Below are 21,020 nucleotides of genomic sequence, written 5' to 3' on the forward strand. Positions count from 1 at the left end.
TATAGGGTAGGTGCAAGGGGGCAATGGGGTGAGAAGAGGGGGTGGGGGGAATTTGGGATGTGCAGGGCTGTGGCGGCCAGAGAAAGAGGTGACTTTCCCCAGCTCCAGGGTTGTGGCTGCAGGGGAGAGATAGCCCTCCTTCCCAGCCCCAGTTTGGGGGATGCTGCGGCAGCAGAGAGAGGGCCTATCTATCACATTAGAAAGGTAAGACTACTGATATTAAAATATGAGTTGTGTGCTTTTATTTGTAGAACAAAAAATGTTAACTATTATTAAGATTTTTTGTATATAGTGGTTTTATCCAAAGCACTTTACAGTAGTTAGCTAATGGTACTCGCAACATTTGGAAAGGTCATTAAATGGTCTGCCGAGACCCTCAGCAATTTTAAAGTGGTGCGCAAAAAAAAAGTTTGAGAACCATTGCTCTAGAAATTTGCTTTGTAGCTATATTAGAAATATTTATTTTAGGTATGCAGTTGCTGACTTTTTTTTACCATGTTTTGCTTTCTTAGTGTACGATATCTAGTGTCCCTCTTTTCTTTTTACCGTTCTAGTTGGTTTTCCTAAAGAAGAAAGGTTTGCTGGGAGACCTACAGAGAGAGTCAGTGGGCTTTATGAAGTGCTTAAATCTAAATGCTCAATGGGTTTCCATGCAGGATGGGAGCAACCTCATTGGTTCTACAAGCCTGGAGATGAGATTGGATACAAGTAAATAAACGATTACCACTTTTGTATTGGTCTATTGTCCTGAAGGCAAGAGTTGATTGAATTAGGATTGAATTAGGATTTTCAGTCAGTTTAGCCAAAGAAGGTCTCAGAAGCATCTCTTCTGTTATTTTTTTGGTTGGTCTGATTTTGTTATCTATATTTTAAAATCTATTTAATTCTAAAGATACATAAATTCTAAAGCACACACATAGAATTACACTGTAACCTTACTAACCGCAGCATGCAGCTGCACTGGCCGGGAGCAGACTAGAGAACAAACTGTAACTATAAAGTCACATTTCCTCCCTTACTCCCCACTTGTTCTGCAGGGAATAAATTATTTCACCTTTTTTCATGGAACTAACTTACTCCCTCTGTGCAACCGGTGAGTAAAGGTGGCAGGGCCCAGGATCCTCCCCACCTTTTTCTGCTCTCCGCCCCCCTGCCTGTTTGCTTTCAGTGGGAGGTATCAGGCAAGAAGCCCTGTTTTCCCTTCCTCAGCTGTAGTCATAATTTGAGCAAGGCTCAGCAGGGGAGTAAGGGGAGCCCTACTCTTCCCTGTGCAGCCAGGTTGCTGAAGCCTTCAACAATCTAACCCATAATAAAGAACTCAGCAAATTCAGCAGTAAATTTACCCAGGGTTAATTAATGAAGAAGTAGAAATTTTTTCTTACACTTTAACAATTCAAACTGTTACATAGTTTATTGTTGCCAATTTTGTTTTTGACTCTCATGTTAAATGAAATAATATTTAACCCATTGTTACACTGAGGAAAATAATGGATAAACTACCTAAAATAAGAGAGACTAGGTTCTAATGCTTTTGAATGACTTGCAAAACGAAGAATTTTGGGAATATATTTTGCTGAATAGATCACAAAATGGCTAGATTGTAATAACCAGATGTGTATTCTGTTTTTTATGTGTGTAAATACTCTGTTTCAGACCCAGTTTTTGGCGCACGAACTGGTTTGAACCTGTGGGTCGTGAATATAAGCAGGTTATGGAAAAAGTTGGTGTGATTGACCTGACACCATTTGGCAAGTTTATTGTCAAAGGGAATGATTCAGTTAAACTGTTGGATCACCTGTTTGCAAATGTCATTCCAAAGGTAAACAGGACTGTGATAATGTTATTAACTTAGGGCACGCTGGAAGAGTTTCAGAAATGGGAGACAGGGAAGCAGAGGCATAATAATGTGATCATCTCTGTATTTCATCTCACAGAAAGTTTAAAAAAAACACTAAAGAGGAATCCTCTGGAAATCCTTTTGTATCAAATGAGACTTTTTTCTAGATCAAGACTATACACAGCAGAGATTATATTGGATTAACTCAGAGTTGTAAACACCTCTTGGACACCTTTGGCAGTCTCATGGCATGCTCATCCTTTTGGTACCAAATCCTGCATGCTTTATTCACATGACTCAAGGGGAACATTGTGTGAATAAGGCAAGCACAATTTTTGGCTTTGATGGACAGCAAACTTAAGAAAAAGAAATTGGGATGTTAGATGGGATGGGATCTGAGTTACTACAGAGAATTCTTTTCTGGGTATCTGGCTGGTGAATCTTATCCATATGCTCAGGGTTTAGCTGATTGCCATATTTGGGGTCGGGAAGGAATTTTCCTCCAGGACAGATTGGAAGAGGCCCTGGAGGTTTTTCGCCTTCCTCTGTAGCATGGGGCACGGGTCACTTGCTGGAGGATTCTCTGCACCTTGAAGTCTTTTAAATCATGATTTGAGGACTTCAATAGCTCAGACATAGGTGAGAGGTTTATCGCAAGAGTGGGTGGGTGAGATTCTGTGGCCTGCGTTGTGCAGGAGGTCAGACTAGATGATCATAATGGTCCCTTCTGACCTTAATATCTATGAATCTATGACTGAATTTGCATTGGAAATCTATTCTTCAATCAATTTTGGCTTGAGAAAGTCTTCTGTAACATACACGTAACAAATATTCATAAAGACCTTGACCAAACCTTTATTTGGGTCATACTTTCTAATATAAGTGATATGGTTAAAGATTTTTGTATAACTAATGTACACAAGCATTTTGTTTTCACATTTTGCACCAAGGACCTGCAAGAGCTCAAAGGATTTATTTTGCAAATGAAATTATTATATGTTCTACTATGTAGATGGGTGCTACAAATATAAGTCACATGTTAACACCGAGAGGCCAAGTCTATGCTGAGCTAACCGTGTCTCACCTGTCTCCAGGGGAGTTTTTGCTGGTGACTGGTTCTGGGTCAGAGCTCCATGATCTGAGGTAAGTGTGTATATAGGTAAATACAGTACACAGATAGATAGAGATAGATACATCTGTGAGTGATGCCTTATTCTGTGATTTGTTCCATTGGAATCAATGGGAATACTTACATATTTAGGTACTAAACTTGAATAAGAGTGGCAGAACTGGCTCAATGTATTTATTTGTAAAGAACTTCAACAGTTTTGTTTGGTCCACCAACTATTCCTTGGGATTTCTTAAGAAAACTTATCAGACTATATACTATAAGATTTTGAATACTGCCTTCTTTATTTATTTTTTGAACTTTATGAGAGACTTGGTTGTTAAGAGTTAAAACTAAACTTTTCACTAACAATTTAAATAATCTGAGGAATCTACAGTGTAAGATTGTGTCAGGAATGTGTATCTGTGTTTTAAGAGATTTCTTATGCTCACTGTGTTTACTGTTTGCTCTTTGTTGCCTTTGTGGTTACACATATTTTGGATCTAAAGGCATATCCATTTTAAGTCCTATGATGCTTTCAACCCTCTACTCTAGGACCGCTGTTTCCCCTTTTAAAACCTCTCCTCTATCTCTGTACTAAACTGCCTCAATTATTGCTCTTATCTATTGCACTTATCCTACATCTAAAAAAACTTATTTTACACCAGTTATTAACCTGCCTTTGTGATGAAGTATACACTGCAGTTGGGTCTCAAGAGGGTTCAGGGGTCCTGGAAAGAAACATACTCATAAATCCTTCCCTTTCCCATGCTCTTTTGCAGACTCAGGGATCAGGGAGGAAAGGGTAGAGGGCCTGCCAGGTCCAGCTGCTTCATATACCAAGGAAGAAAGGGAAGAAGGGGGAAGTAGACTGGGGAAGAGACTGCCCTGAAAACAGTAGAATGTGGGTTGTGCTGTTCAAAGCAAATAGGCTTTCTGGTTATTTTGGGACTATTTGTGCCCCAGAAGGGAAGAACTGGGTCTGGAAGAGACAATCTGGTGAAATGTGGTACAAGAAGTAGGATCCAGAATCCCCTTTTACTTGTTGAAGCTCAGGAGTAATAGCAGCACTTGCAAGCCTTACTGCTCCAGCTATTATCATAGCAGTGGAAGCAACAGGAGCAAGAGCAGAAGGCTCTTGTCTGCAAATCAACAGCAGGGGCAGTAGCAGTTTCGGAAGCTTCTCATTTGCATGAACACTTTATTCTTTTTAAGGCCTCCACAGGTTGTGATGGTGGTGTGGCTGATCACTATGTCCTCTTTCACACTGCCTTGACTATCCTCAGGCTCAGGCAGGTTGGTGTGGAGCTCCCCTCCCTGGGAATAGGCCTTAGGATTTGGCCCATCATGATTAGTAATAAATAAATATTAGTAATTGCCAGATTAATGGGTTAAAGCAGGTAGTTTGGTCAATATGTCTGGCAGCTGCCTCATACCCATGACTTCCATATTGTTTGTCTTTTCAAGCACTGCTGAATACTTATATGGCACTCTATTTGGGCTCTTCATTATTTGTGTGTGTGTACATCGCCTAGCACAGTAGAGCTCTGATCTTTGGTTGGGGCCTCTAGGCACTACCACAAGATACACAAGTTTTAATTATTATCATCATATAGAACACTTACTTTGAATGTTACAATAAATCTATGGACTATGACCCCAGGAACAAATGCTAAAATTATTATCTTGAATGAGAATGTTAATAAAACTCTTGTCTTTCACATGCAGATGGATAGAAGAGGAAGCACTGAAGGGTGGATACAATGTTGAGATTAAAAACATTACAGATGAGATGGGAGTACTTGGCATAGCAGGTCCATTTGCACGAAAGGTTCTCCAGAAACTGACCACTGAGGATCTTAGTGATTCTGCATTTAAATTTCTTCAGTCCAGACGTATTAAATTTTCTGATATTGCTGCTACTGCTATTAGGATATCCTATACAGGTAAGAGGTAGGGAAAACAGACTATCAAAATAATTGGGCAGCCAGGAAAATAACTGGTATGACAAAAATTATGTTGAGAAATTAAACTGATGATGTGTTCGAAAGCATTAGATTAATCAAATTATAAATAGACATAAATGAGAGAGAAACAGTACCTTGGTTGTCAAACATTTTCTGGTTAGGAACTAAGAAGGATTTCCAAGATCTTTCAAACAAAAAAATACACCAAAGTGTGTGTATATATAATATATATATATATATATATATATATATATATATATATATATATATTTATATTTTTACAGAACTAAAGGCCAGTTTTGAAAACTGTGATCTTTGGTGGGAAATCAGTGTTAAGGAATGATTTTGAATTACTACTAAATTAGTATCTGTAAAGTGCCTTGAAAACAGAAAGCATAAGTGCTAAATTTTTATTCTTTCCCCTTTTTTCTTTGCCAGTCACTTTTTATTTTCATTTGTCTCTATGTCCATCTCTACCATACTGAGCCAAATTCAGAGCTCAGTCTGAGGCAGTCCATGTTGCTGTAACTGACATCTTCCAGTTTATATAGTACACCAGTGTAGACTTAGACTTGAGTAATTTACCAATTGATAATTTACATGTCCCCTAAACATCATCTCTGACTTTGGCTTTCTTTCCTGTCCTCTTCTTACTGAATCATTTATTTCCCAGGTTTGGGTCATCAGTTTAAATTATAGTAATAGTGCCATTGTTTATGTACTGAGGCACAATTCTTTCAGGAGCTCCTGTGGGGAAGGGAAATTTCTGCACTCTCTTACTAATTTGTTCTGTGTAATAGGGAAATTTGGCCCTAATTTTCATAGCATTTATCTCTGGAGTAATAATGCTAGCACTAAATATATTGGGATTATTTAATTCTAGATTTGATTAGTCTGTTAATCTTTGTTTTATAACAGGTGAACTGGGTTGGGAACTCTACCATAGAAAAGAAGATTCTGCAGCTCTGTACAATGTCATCATGGAAGCAGGCCAGGAAGAAGGGGTCGATGACTTTGGAACTTATGCTCTGAATGCCCTAAGGCTGGAAAAAGCTTTCCGGGCCTGGGGGGCAGAGGTTTGAAAACACAATTATTTTTACAATTCAATTTTTTGTAATATGGGTTTTAGTCACAACTAGATAGAAAGAGCTACATTTTGTTCTGGGTTTCTCAATCTGCAATGGAGAGAAATCAGACAGATTTTATTTTAGTCAGGGGAAATTACTATTATGATGAACTGTGTCTTTCCCACGTAAAAATAACTACTATACTCATTAAATTTTTGGCAGAGAAATATCTATTTTGGATGCACCTCAGTTGTTCATGGTTGTGTTGATTTCATTTTATTTTGACAAGATGTCTCATTTCTTATTGAGTTGTAGTTTTATTGTGTATGTTAAAACATGCTTCATTTTGTATTATGGATAGCATTAGGTACTCTGCTTAAAATTACACACGTGCAGCTCTCAGTGAATTGCATCTGGCTAACAGAAGAATTTAACCCACTATACATAAAAAATAAAAAGGATTAAATGGAAAACTAGAAACAAAAGAAGTGAAAACAATGGGGGAACCTGCAGGGCCATCGCTTATGGATTAAATATTTATTTTTCTAACAGATGAACTGTGACACTAATCCTCTGGAAGCTGGACTGGACTATTTTATCAAATTAAACAAGGTATGTCTGTATTATTTTAAAAGTTATGTTATCTGGAAGGTTCTTTCCATAAGTGTTTTAAAAGAAAAAAACAATTTTCTATGTATTGCAAATACAGATATTTGTAAATGGGTGAAGCAAGGTCTTAGTGTTACAGTAAAGTAATGCCTTTATTATGTGTAGCTTTTTTTCAAAAAAGATTTAACATTTTTCTCCACGTTTGTTTTTGCCAAAATTATATATTAGATCAGGCACTTTTAAATGTACCATCTATGTATGTACATACCAATACAAGTATGTATGTCTTTTTAACATATTAAAATAACAGCATTTTCAGTAGATTGGATATTTAAAGACCCTCAAGGCAAGTATCATTTTTAAAGCAGACTAATGTACTAATTGCACTGCTACATTTGTTTTATAGTGAACTGGAAATGTTTCTGCCTTCTATTATTTTATGAGTTATTCAGTGCAGCAGTATTTTCTCTGATCTCATGCGATATTTATTCTGGTATAGTAAATATTGGTCTGAGCAATAAATATTTCAAAATAATTGCTCGATGCAAATTTGATGAATTAGACACAATAAGCTAAATCAGTGTTAGCATAAAACTTAGTTATAAAGCCACTGAAGAGATTGCATCAGCAAAATGGATTGCTGCCTAATTTGAAACGTAGGGAGTGGGACTGGGCTCAGGGCATAATATTGGTTGTATTTAAATATAAACTACAGGAATTAACACAAATTATACTTCTCTTTACTGACATAATTGTTTGGGGATAATCCATTGGCAAATTTTATACTGCATCAAACTTTATGTTCAAAATAATAGATGTAGTTATTGCTTTTAATGGGCCTTTCAAACTGTCTAACAATTAAAATAGTATACATTAGACTCTGCTTTGAATATCACATGAATCACTCCAGCTTTAAATTGGTGTAAATGAAATCAGAATTTGGCACAACTTGCCCATTGTATCTACCCTAGTTATATAGATAATAGATCAATTTTTTTCTTGTGGTTACACTTTGCAACCTGATTGAAGTCATCAGAATTTCTCCAGATGTACACCGATGCAAATGATCATCCAAGAGCCTGAAATATATATGCAAAGATGTTTAATAATTATTAGAGTCTATTTCTGAAGTAATAGTTAATTTTCTTTTAAGCAGTAACACAGAATTGGCAGGGCATTAAAAGAGCACCACGGAATAATGTTGCTATCCAAAGGAAAGGTTCAATGATAGCCATAAAATTATAAAGTCCAGTTTGTACAGAAAAATAAATGTGACAGAACATTGTCTTTATTTAGCAGTGCATATAATGGGCATGACAGTGACATCTGAAGGTTCCAGTTGTATCCAGAGTTTTAAAGCCATTTTATGACAAAGTATATCTCAAGTTTCACAGGGTGTAATATTCAAGTTCACAAATGGTATCAAGAATACCTAATACTCAGCACCAGGGTTAAAGCCCCTGCCTTACTTTCAGCTGTAAATGTCTTGTCGATGCTGTCTCCCCTCAGTGCAAACATGATGGGTTCCTGCCAAAGCCCCCCTGGGGACACACGTCCTCTGATGTCGGCAGGCATGTCTGCAGTACTTTTGACAATGCATCCAATTGTATCTGTGATCTCTGACAGCCCACCAAAATTGCAACTTGGATTGTTGCAACTCTTCACAGGCGTGGTCATCATGTTGCTGTCTCACGCGAAATGGACTGTCTTGGTACATCAATCACAGGACTAACAGAAGCAAGGCTGATAGATCACGGACATCATGAGGTGGAAGATTCTTTACTTCTGTATTCTGGTGGCCCCAACATTTATATGGGGTAGCACTTCTACTGCAAAGCAAGGCCAAGTCCTCCCTGACAACCTGGATGCCCATGTCTCCTCATTTACTTACTGCATGTCTTAAACATTGGCACGGTTACCTCACTGTCATAGTAGTCTACATACCGACAGAGGAATCTCTTGACTCAGTTAAAGATCATTTCTATGATCATTTGGAACATCTAGTATGCACAGTTCCTCCACATGATAATCTCGTGATCCTGGGTGACATAAATGTAGTTACTGACTCCCTGCGAACTGGGTTTGAACAGGTCATTATGGTTCAGGCACACCCAATGATAACTCTCGTCTCTTGCTTACATTCTGTGCCTCCCAGAATCTTTCCATTCTTGGGTCATAGTTCAAGCAGCGACGCATACACCAGATGTCATGGATCTCTCATGATGGCGTCACTCAGAAGGAATTGGACCACATCATTACATGCGATAGGCGTCTCTGCGCCTCCGGTAGAGTATATCGTGGTGCAGAATGCGTGGCGAACACAGATCACCATCTAGTGATCTCCCATATGGTGTTGATGCTCCAACGAGCAGGTAAGCCCTCTGCGATGATGAAGAAGTTTGACATCAACACACTGTGGTTTAGTGAACAGGTTTTGTATTGATGTCTGCAACAGATTCTCAGGTCTAGCTAATCTGCCAGATGATGTGGAGGTTGCCTGTTCCCTGTTCACTTCTACCCTCAACCAATCTGCTGAGCAGATGATTGGCTACAGGCATTCTGCATGCCAACCATGGCTATCGGAGAAGGCTTTCCAGATCATTAAATTGAAAGCCACAGCCCGCCAGCATGGTGATAAGCGCACTCGTAATCAGCTGAAGCAAAAATTTAACACCCTGACACTCTGAGATCACAAGGCATATTATAACAAAGTGGCGGATGATGTCAAATTTGGTTTAGCCAGGGGTGACTCGAAGCCAGCATTCCGCATCATTCACAACCTCAGCGGTCTAGAGGTAGTTACTACAAACAGCATCCTGAACGACAGCCAAGGCCATCCATATAAATGGGATAATGACATTCTCTCACCCTGGGTGGAACATTATCACAGTGTCCTGAACCATCCTCCACCTGCTGCTTGTTCAGAGCTGGATGATGTGGCAGTCACTGCACTTCCAGATCCAGACATTTGTACTGATGAACCAATGTTGAACTGTGCCATCTCTAAACTGAAAAAAAAACATGCAGCCAGTGCTGATGGCACCCTCTCAGTGCTGCTAAAATGTGCTATTGATCTTGTAGCAGAATCACTTCTGGCCATCTTTCATCTGGCATGGAGAACTGGAACTCTGCCAGCCTCCTAGACAGACGATATTGTGATCTCACTCTACAGGGGCAAGGGACCATGCAGCAAATGTAAGAGCTACAGGCCGATCACCTTACTCTCCATTCCAGGAAAGGTGTTTGCGCATGTTTTGCTGGCACGCCTGGAGCCTTTGCTACATTGGAAGCGCTGTCCCCAACAGTTAGGCTTTACAAGGAACATGTCCACAATAGATGCCATTTTGGCCCTTCGCTTGTTGTCGGAGATACAGCTCGAGTTCAGGAAGCCCTGGCATGTAGTGTAGGTTAATCTTAAGGCTGCATTTGATTCAGTAGACCATGTTGTGTTATGGAAAGCCTTAAAGGGTGTAGGTGTCCCTACCACTCTGCTGGACTTGATTAGAGAGCTGCATAATGGAACCACTGCCTGTTCATTGGGGAGCTGGATGTCAGCGCCTTTTAAATCAATATCTGGTTTTAGGCAGGGTTGCGTTCTGGCCCCTGCACTCTTTTGTCAGGCAATGGATTTAATAATGCAGCATTCCATCAGGTCCAGAGGCTTTGAGATTTGTGATCTCTGACTCACAGACCTTGACTACATCGGTGACATTGTTCTTTTAGTACAGAGCCCCGACAGCTTTCATGAGGCACTCCAGCATATGGAAGAGGAGTCAGCTAAGATTGGTCTCCATGTTTCATGGTCAAAGATTAAACTGCAAAATCTAGGACCAGGTCCACCTGTGACTCCAATCTCTTTGAACAGCGAAACTGTCGAATCAGTTTCCAGCTTTTACTATCTGGGTTCTATACTTACCAGCTCCTTTAGTTCTCACATGGAGGTTCTTCCGTCGGACTGGCATTGCAGCATCTGCCATGGGCCGTTTACAAAGGATATGGAATCAACGTCATCTTAGTATGACAACCAAGTTCAGGATTTATTCAAGCTGTATCCTTCCCATACTGTTGTACGGCTGCAAAACATGGATACTACACCGCAAGACTGGATAAAGCTGGAGGCTTTCCACACAAAATGTCAACGTCGTATAATGGGCATAAAGTGGAATGACTTCATCTGTAATGCAGATGTTTATGGTCGCTCAGGTCTACAGACTACTGGATCCATTGTCTACAGGCAGCGCCTTACGCTTTTCAGACATGTCACAAGGATGCCACAAGACGTTCCACTGAGCGCCGTTCTCCAGGTGGCTTGTAACATCCAGGATAAAATTCCACCAACCAAGGGGATGGAGGCCGCCCAGAGACAGACCCCCTATTATGTGGGTTCATCAAGTCTGTTCCGATGTTGGACTCTCGGGCCATCAAACCTTTGTGGTGTGCAGGAACAGACCAAATGGCGAACGATCACTACAGCCAACTGTCTGGCTAAGCGTTGAAGAAGAAGAGAAGGAAGCTGGAGGTTTTGGCAGCTGGGTGAGGACCATTGGATTTTTTGAGGTTATACAGTAAGCACATTAGCTGGGTGTTTCTCCTAAACTGATCTGTTGTGAAATAGTTAACAATGTTGTTGTTTGTATTGTCATCTTTAGATTTTAGAATTAACAATCTGTTCCCATGAATTGGGCAACTACCATCTCTCAAAGGTATTGTTTAAGGCAGCCTGTAGGCCCAGGAAGACACCACTACTTCAGTTTATACTTGGTTATCTTTGGAACAGTAAGGGCTAGAAACATCTTTTTTAAACAAAAGCTAAGATTGTGAAGATTGCTATCTTACAATCAGTTTTGGCAAGGGGGGAATTCCAAGGCAAATTTCAGGACTTAGAATCACAGAATACATTGGGCCTTATATATGCAGAGGCATAAAATTTCTATATTCCTGTTGAATATTGTACTGGTATGTTATAAATGTGAAGGCATTATAGAGGACTGTAAAGCACTCATTCACATAAAATGGTTGATTATGACAAACTAATACAACATTCTCAACAATAGTTTATTTTCTATAGGTTGTAATGAGCAGATATTCAGTAACCATTGTTGAGCATTTATGGACATTACATTTGCCATGATTAAGAGAAGATACATTAGGAGGAGGTGGCAGGAGGACCAGTGCTTATTGGTAAAATTTCTAAAACAGATGAGGCCCCACAAAAGGTTTCAAGGGCAAAGAGCGAAGTAAATAGTGTGTTGTAATTAGCAAAAATGAAGTGCACAAAAAAAATAGAAGAATGAAAGATTCATTCCCTGGCTGGGAAGTTATTGGACTTTTAGAATCAACTTTCTCTGGCTGCTGCTTCCTCCCCTGTATGTAAATCACAGAGACTTCTTTCAAATGGGATAATTATTGAGAAGCTTTGCAAAGTGTTTTCAGTTAAACACTCAAAAATTAAGATGATACTTTATCTGTGAAATACTAAGCAAAATCACAGGTCATTTTTACCATTAGGAACACTCAACCAGCCTCATATTATAGTGAAAAACTTTCCATATTACTTCAAATAGCTTTCAGAAATGAACTTCCTTCAGAAAGATTTTCCATGTTTCCCAATGGCAAGATGAATGCAATATTGCCACTAGTCATCAAGAATACAAGGATATAAAATTACTTACAGAACTGAATTTTCAGTTTTCTTTTAAGCTATACACAACAGTGCCATCGTCTGGACATCAGTTGCAATAACTGGGTAGTTTAGTTTGTGGGAAGATAATTCTAGATAATGAGACACTTTGTGCTTCTACTGTCAACCTTTTTGACCCGTGTTAGCCAATATTTGAAGTGTTGCAGGTTATTTCCAGTAGGAAAAATTAGATGAAGGAGTTAGGTATTTCTTTGATGCAATCCTGTTTATTTACAAAGAACATAATAGTCCTGTTTCCCTGAACATAAACACAGACATAATATTATTTATGAATAAATATTATTATTTATTAATATAGCATCTTAGCCTTAGGCCATAGTGTACAAAAATAAATACATATTTAAAAATTAACACATTACAGTAAAACAAGCATGTTTAAAATACAAAAAGTAAAAACACAAAATCAACCCTTCTCCTAAGTTCAATTAAACTTTTAAAATCACGCCCCATAAAAACAACATGCAAAAATAATATAATAAAGGTTAGAAATTCATTATTTCATGTACGTCACAAAGAACCTTTTTTTCACATACTTTTTTTCTTGGTTTTGCAGCTGACCAGGCAAATAGGGCAACCACTGTATTAATTAAACGTTTTCATTACATAGCAAATATTCTAGTTGTCGATTCCATGCAATAACAGGCATTTGAGCCAAGAATGGGGTTAACCATTTGTTTCTCAGGTAACAGTATAAGCTGCAAGAAAGTAAATAATTCAACCTGGCCAGACCTGTATGGACAAAAACAATTTGTTGTCTATGCCAGCATAACTCCCATCCAAATAGGCTGACAGTGTGGCTTGAAAGCAGAGAGCCATGAAGGCTCTCCCTAACACCCTATTGTTAAAAATATTGTATTTCTTGTAACCCTGGATACTTTTTAGATGAGAAAGCCAAGGAGATGTATTTATTGCACAGACAACTGCTATATCCAATTGGTTGTGAATATTTTCCAATCTAAGCATAAGGATTTCACATTCTTGACTTTAGTTCCACCCCGAGCCCGTGCCCCCAGCTGGAGCCCGCACCCTGAACCTCCTCCCGCATCCCAACCCCTTGCCCCAGTCCTGAGCCCCCTTCTGCACCTAAACTCCCTCTCGGAGCCCGCACCCCCTCCTGAACTCTGAATCCCTTGGCCCCAACCTGGTGAAAATAAGCGATTGAGCGAGGGTGTGGGAAAGCAATCAATGGAGGGAGGGGGGATGGAGTGAGTGGGTACAGGACCTCAGAGAAGGGTGGGGCCTTGGGGCGGGGCACGGGTGTTTGGTTTTCGGCAATCAGAAAATTGGCAACCCTATGTCCAGAGGAGGATTACAGATCCCTCTCTCCCTGCAGTCCCTTCTACTTCTCTTTATAGAAACCAACCAGCTCCTCTCCCAGTTGGGACTCATCTTTCATGGGCCTCCAAGTGCAACCAGATAGCTCAATTAACCCCTTCAGAGCCTGTGTGCGGTACATACCCCATTGCATTCACCTTGTCTTAGAATGTCTAGGACTAAGTGAAGATAACATCCCGTTAACTAAGTTGGAGGAAAAAATAAAAAAACTCCTTATCCCCCAATCTCCCAAAATAACAACTTGCTGTTCGAAACTCTTCTATAAGCAAATCAATATGAGATTCAAGCTCTTCCCTCAAAGCTCTTTATAAAAATTATCCACTAAAATAGTACTATAGACCTGAAAACAGGGATTATCAGATGTTAATTTCCTAGTTCTGATTTTTAATTTAGTGGAGACAAGAAGGGCCAGACAACTTGCAAATCTACCCCTCTTAGCATACTTAATTCGCCCTTCTAAAAAAAAGATTTAAAACTCAATAAATAAAAGGACTCATCCTTAGAAAGTCAAGGTTCTTGGAGGAAAACTAAATCAAGCTGAAATAAGTAATTCCTAAAATCCAAATCCTTGGATATACTTTTAAGGCCAGCAGTCTTCCATGAAACAATTTCAATGGGCATTTCACTGGAATCCCAATCAGGTCCATTTAATCAATCTACTTCTTCTAGGGACTCAACTGAAAAAGAGTTAAGAAAAAAACTGCACCGCAAATTGTGTAATTAGGCCTAATTTTCCCAGAATTATGATCCTCATCGCTCGGGATGGCTTGTACGTCTGAGACTGGAACGTTTTCTTTCACCAGCGTAATGGGATATAGTCCAGCAGAGTTTGCCTGGTGACCTGGTCATTTATTTTGTTAAAAGGAACTGAGATTCTTTCTGATTGTACATTCATAAACTGTTTCCCTTTTACCTTTTCAATTGGATATCTTCTAAAAGAAGATAAGGAGAGCTCTCATACTCAAATTTTCTTAACCAACCTCCAGTATTAAATTCTATCTCCACTCTGTCTTTTGATCCTATACTAGGGAGCCTTTTTATCATTAGAACTTGGTTTCTGGGTACAGAAAACACTGTTTATATATAAGTTCATTGTCTTACTTGTACCCAAGATACCTCTTGTTTTTGTTTTGACCTCCAGCCCCTGGCATCTCTTGATTAGCTTGTTGCTTAGACTGTAAATGGGCAATACTTAATTTGCACATAAGCAGCCAGAGTGAGATAAGCATCTCTTTCTTCCTCCTGCCTACAAGGAGCATGTGGTTACCTTTCAGTGACCTATCTTCAATCACAGACTTAGACCTGGTCTACATTATGAGGTTAGGTTGAATTTAGCTGCATGAGGTCAATTTAAAAATGACTGCGTCCACACAACCAACCCCATTCTGTCGACCTAAAGAGCTCTTAAAATCGACTTCTGTACTCTTCCCCAGTGAGGGGAGTAGTGCTATAATCAACCTTGCTGGGTCAAATTTGGGGTAGTGTGGACGCAAATCGACGATATTGGCCTCCAGGAGCTATCCCAGAGTGCTCCATTGTGACCGCTCTGGACAGCACTTTGAACTCCGATGCACTAGCCAGGTACACAGGAAAAGCCCCAGGAACTTTTGAATTTCATTTCCTGTTTTGTCAGCGTGGCAAACTCAGCAGCACAGGTGACCATGCAGTCCCCCAAGAATTGTAGAGCATAGAATGTTTCTATGCTCCCCCTATCATCTCCGTCCCTGAGGTTATCACAGATTAGAAGGCGAAAAAAATGCACTCGTGATGACATGTTTTCCGAGCTCTTGCAGTCCTCCCGCATTGATAGGGCACACCTTAATGCATTCAGTGGCAGAGGCCAGGAAAGAATTAAGTGAGCCCGAAGAGTGGAGGCAGGACGTGATGCTGAGGCTAATGGGGGAGCAAACGGACATGATGAAGCATCTGTTGGAGCTGCAGGAAAGCCAACAAAAGCACAGACCCCCGCTGCATCCACTGTATAACCGCCTACCCTCCTCCCTATGTTCCATAGCCTCCTCACCCAGACACCCAAGAACGCTGGGAGGAAGCTCCGGGCACCCAACCATTCCTCTTCAGAGGATGGCCCAAGCAACAGAAGGCTGTCATTCAAACAGTTTGATTTTTAGTGTGGCTACAGTAAGCAATGTGGCCTTGTCCTTCCCTCCTCCCCCACCCCACCCGGGCTATCTTGTCCATGATCTCATTTTCTTTTAATTAATAAAGAAAGAATGCCTGGTTTCAAAACAATAGTTACTTTATTTCGAAGTGGGGAGGGTGGTTGGCTTACAGGGAATTAAAATCAACAAAGGGGCGGGTTTGCATCAAGGAGAAACACACACAACTGCCACACCAAAGCCTGGCCAGTCATGAAACTGGTTTTCAAAGCCTCTCTGATGTGCAGCACGCCTTGCTGTGCTCTTCTAATCGCCGTGGTGTCTGGCTGCTCAAAATCGGATGCCAGGCGATTTGCCTCAACCTCCCACCCCACCATAAACGTCTCCCTCTTACTGTCACAGATATTATGGGGCACACAGCAAGCAGCAATAACAATGGGAATGTTGGTTGCGCTGAGGTTGACCTAGTCAGCAAACAACGCCAGCGAGTTTTTTAATGTCCAAAGGCACATTCTACCACCATTCTGCACTTGCTCAGCCTATAGTTGAACTGCTCCTTACTATTGTCCAGGTTTCATGAGCCATGGGAGCAAGGGGTAGGCTGGGGTAGGTGCAACCGCATGGTGCTGCCGGCTGGGAGACAACCTGAGGCAGAAGGGAAAGGCTCAATAGTTTCACAGACATGGGGTCAGAGTGGGGTGAGAAGAAGCTGCAGAACAACCTATCTGCAAAAGTAGCTGTGGCCCTTTGTTTACATTTTTCATTACTTAGATGACTTAGTTTGTTTTAGTGAGACGATCCGTGACCTCATAGTAGAGGAGGTGTTTGCCTAACAATAGCAAATGATTAATGTCCACCCTCCTACCACCAATGTCAACATGGGGCAGACCAAAAGGATATTATCGTTGGCATTTGCTAATCAGGTCCCCAGGCTCCTTGAGCAGTTCCAGCAGCTCCTTTTTCCCATCATAGACCCCCTTCTTCTCCACCTTGCTGGCCCTTCAGAAGGAAGATGGCAGTGCCCACCCTACCTGCACCCAACCTAAAGTAGGGTGGACAGATTCCTTGTGGCACCTCCTCCCTAACAAAAGTGATAGAATGAAAATCTAGGGAGGGCATTAGGCAGCACTCAAGAAGAGCTGATGTAGTTGTGTGGTGTGCAGGTGAGCGAGATAGGGAGGGGAAGAAAGCAGAGGGTGTTGGGAAGAGATTGAGTCTTGAGTCAGAGGACTGTGAGAATGATTCTGAATTGGTGGGGGTGTAGCTTTTTGTTTTGTTGGTATTCAAATGACCTCTGGGTCTTACACCCCTTCCCACCCTGCTCCCAAAGTTGGCACTACCATTGGCACCCCTACCATTTATTTGCCCGCTGGGTCTTTTCCCATAATTCACCCCTGCTTCAGGCCATCTTAAAATCTAGGGGCCAAATTCTCCATTGGGTGTAACTATTAAAGGCAATTGAGTTGTGCTGGCAGAAAATTTGTCTCTAGATACAGACTGCTTGCATGGAGTCTGAAATCACCTGAGAAAACCCAGGATGACTCCAAAACGCTATTGTCTGCATAGAATTTATGCATGAGTCACATTCACATTAGGCTGAACTAAAACTACCCATTTGGCTAGGCATTCTGAGCTTCAGTGGGGCAACTGGTCACGACAGTTTTTATCATATGCATATCGTTAGTCTGACTGCTTGTTCCTAGGAGTGGAATTGGCAGGTAAAACAAAGGAACAGGGCAGTCTGTCCAAATCACAGCTAAGTAGGTCTTCTTTTACACTGACTGGCCTTGACTGTCCTCTTTAGATAACTGTCTTATCCAGTGTAACTATAACTTCATTTTGGTGCAAGAAAGGAAATCTGTCAAATATTCTGCCTAGGGGGAGATATGATCTTCAGTCATCCTGTTGGCAAGAGGGGTATAATTTGGAGGGTAGCCCTGAAATTATTCAAGAGTATCCAACTAAGAATAATTAATGTCAAAATATTGCATGGACTCTGTCTCCAGTGTGCTGTAATGCTATGGTTATAGCAGATTGCAGCAGATGTTGGTGCTGGCTTGCTCAGTTGGGCAGCGATGTATACAAAATTTGGCCTTGTGCCAGCATTCCTAAGTAGTCTACCAAATCAATTACAGCATTTCATTATTAAAAGGTATTTGCATATTTCTGCTACCAGCTATTTATCTTTGCTGAATGGGGTATACCATTTTTGGATTTTAGAAGTCCAGACTTTCTCATTAGGCTAAGGTTTCAGAGTAGCAGCCGTGTTAGTCTGTATTCGCAAAAAGAAAAGGAGTACTTGTGTCACCTTAGAGACTAACAAATTTATTAGAGCATAAGCTTTCGTGAGCTACAGCTCCGATGAAGTGAGCTGTAGCTCACGAAAGCTTATGCTCTAATAAATTTGTTAGTCTCTAAGGTGCCACAAGTACTCCTTTTCTCATTAGGCTAAGTTACTGATTCTTCTTCTTCTTACTCGAGAACTGTAAGAAGACATACGAACTTTGAAAAGTTCAGTTTATGATTTGTTCCCTTTTTCCTTCCTTTAAATAAGAAAGCATACTTAGTAAAGGTTGGGATTAGGAACTGCACAAAGAAAGTGTAAGAAACAAATGGCACTTTCCATAAAAATCAAACGTATTCTTGGCAAATACACTGTGAATTAGACTCTGCAAGGCACCCATCCATGCTATACCATGACAATGGTCCATGAATATTCATAGTAATTACATAGAAGAATGATTAAAAAAAAATTTGTGCATCTTTCAGTTACTAAAAAATTCAGCCCATTATAAACTCTCTTAGAATCTTAAGCTCGTTGAATAGTAGATCAGTTGGCAGAACATTTGGACACATTACTTAGAATGGTGATGTCTCATGCAAATCCTTTGGTTTCTCCAAATTGCTCACCCAAGTATTCTAAAACCTGAAAAGACGGCAGCAGCAGTTTGTATTAATAGATAATGATGATAATAATAATAATAAACTTTGTGCTTACACTATATGTACTGCTTTCCATCTAAAGGTTTGTAAAGACTTTGTCTATACTAGGAAAAAGCACCATATTGAAAAACCTATTAAGACATTTTAACTAGCATGGTGTTAATCATGATTTTGCCCTTATTGTTGATAAGGAGAGTCATGTTTAACAAGATAGCTGTTATGTTTAACCCTGGGGTTTTTCTTTTCATCCAAATCACAACTTGGTTATTTTAAGTTAAATTTGCCCCTAGTGTGATAAGGGCAGTTGTATTGAATAATGTGTTAGCTGGTTGTGGTTAACCCTCAGGGGGAATCTAGGGTTAGTTACAACCTGCTAACACATAATTAAGTATGATTCTTTGTGTACATGTGTTTAATATTGTCTTATTTAAAACTTGCTATTTAACAAGCTTTCTGACATGATGCTTTGTCCAGTGCAGACAATATGCTTTACAAACTTAAATTAATTTAGCCACATTTCTCCTCAGAAGCTTTATGTTCCTATTTTACAGTTTAGGAAACTGAGGCAAAGAGCAGGTAAGTGGCTTGCCTTTGCAGAGGAGGCTCCTAGAAGGATGGCACAGAGCTGGCTCTGAGCCTATTAGAAAAGCCTATACTACTAAGGATATGCCTTGGTGCAGTTTTACTGCCTCTTTTCACCAACATTTTCAATAATCTTTATTGTGCTTAAAATGACTTAATGAATTAATCTCACCTGACTCTTAGGGCTAGTCTTCACTAGGAAAAAAGGTGTGTTCTTACCTTGTGTCATCTAACATGTGGTACTAACACAAGGTAAAATCCTAATGAAGACAAGGCAGTTTGTAGTTTCAACATGTGTTAGCAGGTCAGTCTAAACTCTAAGTTCCTTCCTGGGAACATGTGAAAACTCCAACTACTTTGTCTTCACTAGGATTTTGCCTTGTGTTAGTTACCATGTGTTAGCTAACACGAGGTAAGAGCACACCTTTTAGTAAAGATGCACCCATAGTCAAGTCAGTTGATAAGTAGATAAATATGAGGTAAATACTTATGTGCTTATCTTGCTCTTCAAAAGGATTTTAGATTGGTCATTAACTTAAAGTCAGGATGTTTGATTAGCATTATGCCTACCTCACATGCAATGCCTAGGGAAGCTCCTGCTGGGGCAGCATATCTTCTACTTTAGATCTAACCAAACTACAACACTCCTGTGATTATAGGTACAGACTGTCATTATCCCATCTTACTAATGGAGACATTGAGAAAGAGAGGTTACGTATGTTGCCCAAGGTCACAGAGGGAATAAGCATTGGAGCTAAACAGCTCCTATGTCCTTGGCTAAGCCTACCAGGTCACACTTTACTCTGCACAGCTAAAACCTTCATGCTGGCTAAATAGTTAAGATCCCTAGAAAATAATCTTTTCCAATTCCAACTCCAATTACCTGAAAAGCTTAGAGTGAATTTTCTTTTAAAACTGAGAAAAGATAGAACCAGGTTTAAATTTACCATGACCTTAGAATTGTTTATCACCATTCCCCCACATATAATTCAACTTTATTTCATTTTTCCTATTTTTGTTCTTATTCATTTATATTGAGTTATAATGTACCTTTTAAGTGGAATTTTATGTTACATTATACATTTAGAGTGACAAACTAAATGGAATAGTTGCAGTATACTGACTAATTTTCCTAATAAAAATAGGAAGCAGTTGTTACCAAGTATAGCCAGACATGGTTAGACTGAATCAGTTTCCTAAATCTTAATTTTATTTCAGTGGACAAAAATCTAAAACCAAACCAAAGGTACATAAATGCTGGAAGTTTGTTTACTATACAAATCAGGGGCCATTTTAATCCAGCCCTGCAGTTTCCATTGGTCAGGAACCATGGCCAATGGGAACTGCAGGATCGGCACAGCAGAGCCGCCTAGCTGAACCTCTGGGTAGGAGCTAGAGCGGGGGAACATGCTGCTGCTTCCAGGAGCCGCTTGAGGTAAGCGCCACCCAGAGCCTGCACCCCTGAGCCAGTCCCCCATGCCCCAACCCACTACCCCAGCCCTGATCCCCCCCGCCCCGAAACCCTCAGTCCCAGCCCAGAGCCCCCTCCTACACCCCAAACCCCTCATCCTCAGCCCCACCCCGGAGCCTTCACCCACCCTGCCCAGCCCCAGCCTGGAGCACCCTCCCATATCCTGAACTCCTCATTTCTGGCCCCACCCTAGAGCCCACATCCCCTGCCGGTGTTCGCACCCCAACCACAATTTTGTGAGCATTCATGGCCTGCCATACAATTTCTATACCCAGGTGTGGCC

The 21,020-nt window shown here is 40.4% G+C and overlaps 1 protein-coding gene across 2 annotated transcripts in view; it reads left to right on the forward strand.

Annotated features, from left to right (window-relative positions):
• The window catches only part of DMGDH (dimethylglycine dehydrogenase), a 70,585-nt gene that overhangs the window by 39,791 nt on the left and 9,774 nt on the right, over window positions 1-21,020 (forward strand). For both annotated transcript variants that reach the window (XM_038402598.2, XM_038402599.2), the window contains exons 9-14: window positions 555-708; window positions 1,654-1,819; window positions 2,850-2,980; window positions 4,674-4,891; window positions 5,831-5,988; window positions 6,532-6,591. In XM_038402598.2, the coding sequence (XP_038258526.1) occupies window positions 555-708; window positions 1,654-1,819; window positions 2,850-2,980; window positions 4,674-4,891; window positions 5,831-5,988; window positions 6,532-6,591 (887 nt within the window). The remainder of the gene's footprint in view (window positions 1-554; window positions 709-1,653; window positions 1,820-2,849; window positions 2,981-4,673; window positions 4,892-5,830; window positions 5,989-6,531; window positions 6,592-21,020) is intronic.

This window comes from Dermochelys coriacea, chromosome 5 (genome assembly GCF_009764565.3).
Source record: "Dermochelys coriacea isolate rDerCor1 chromosome 5, rDerCor1.pri.v4, whole genome shotgun sequence".
Lineage (NCBI taxonomy): Eukaryota > Metazoa > Chordata > Testudines > Dermochelyidae > Dermochelys > Dermochelys coriacea.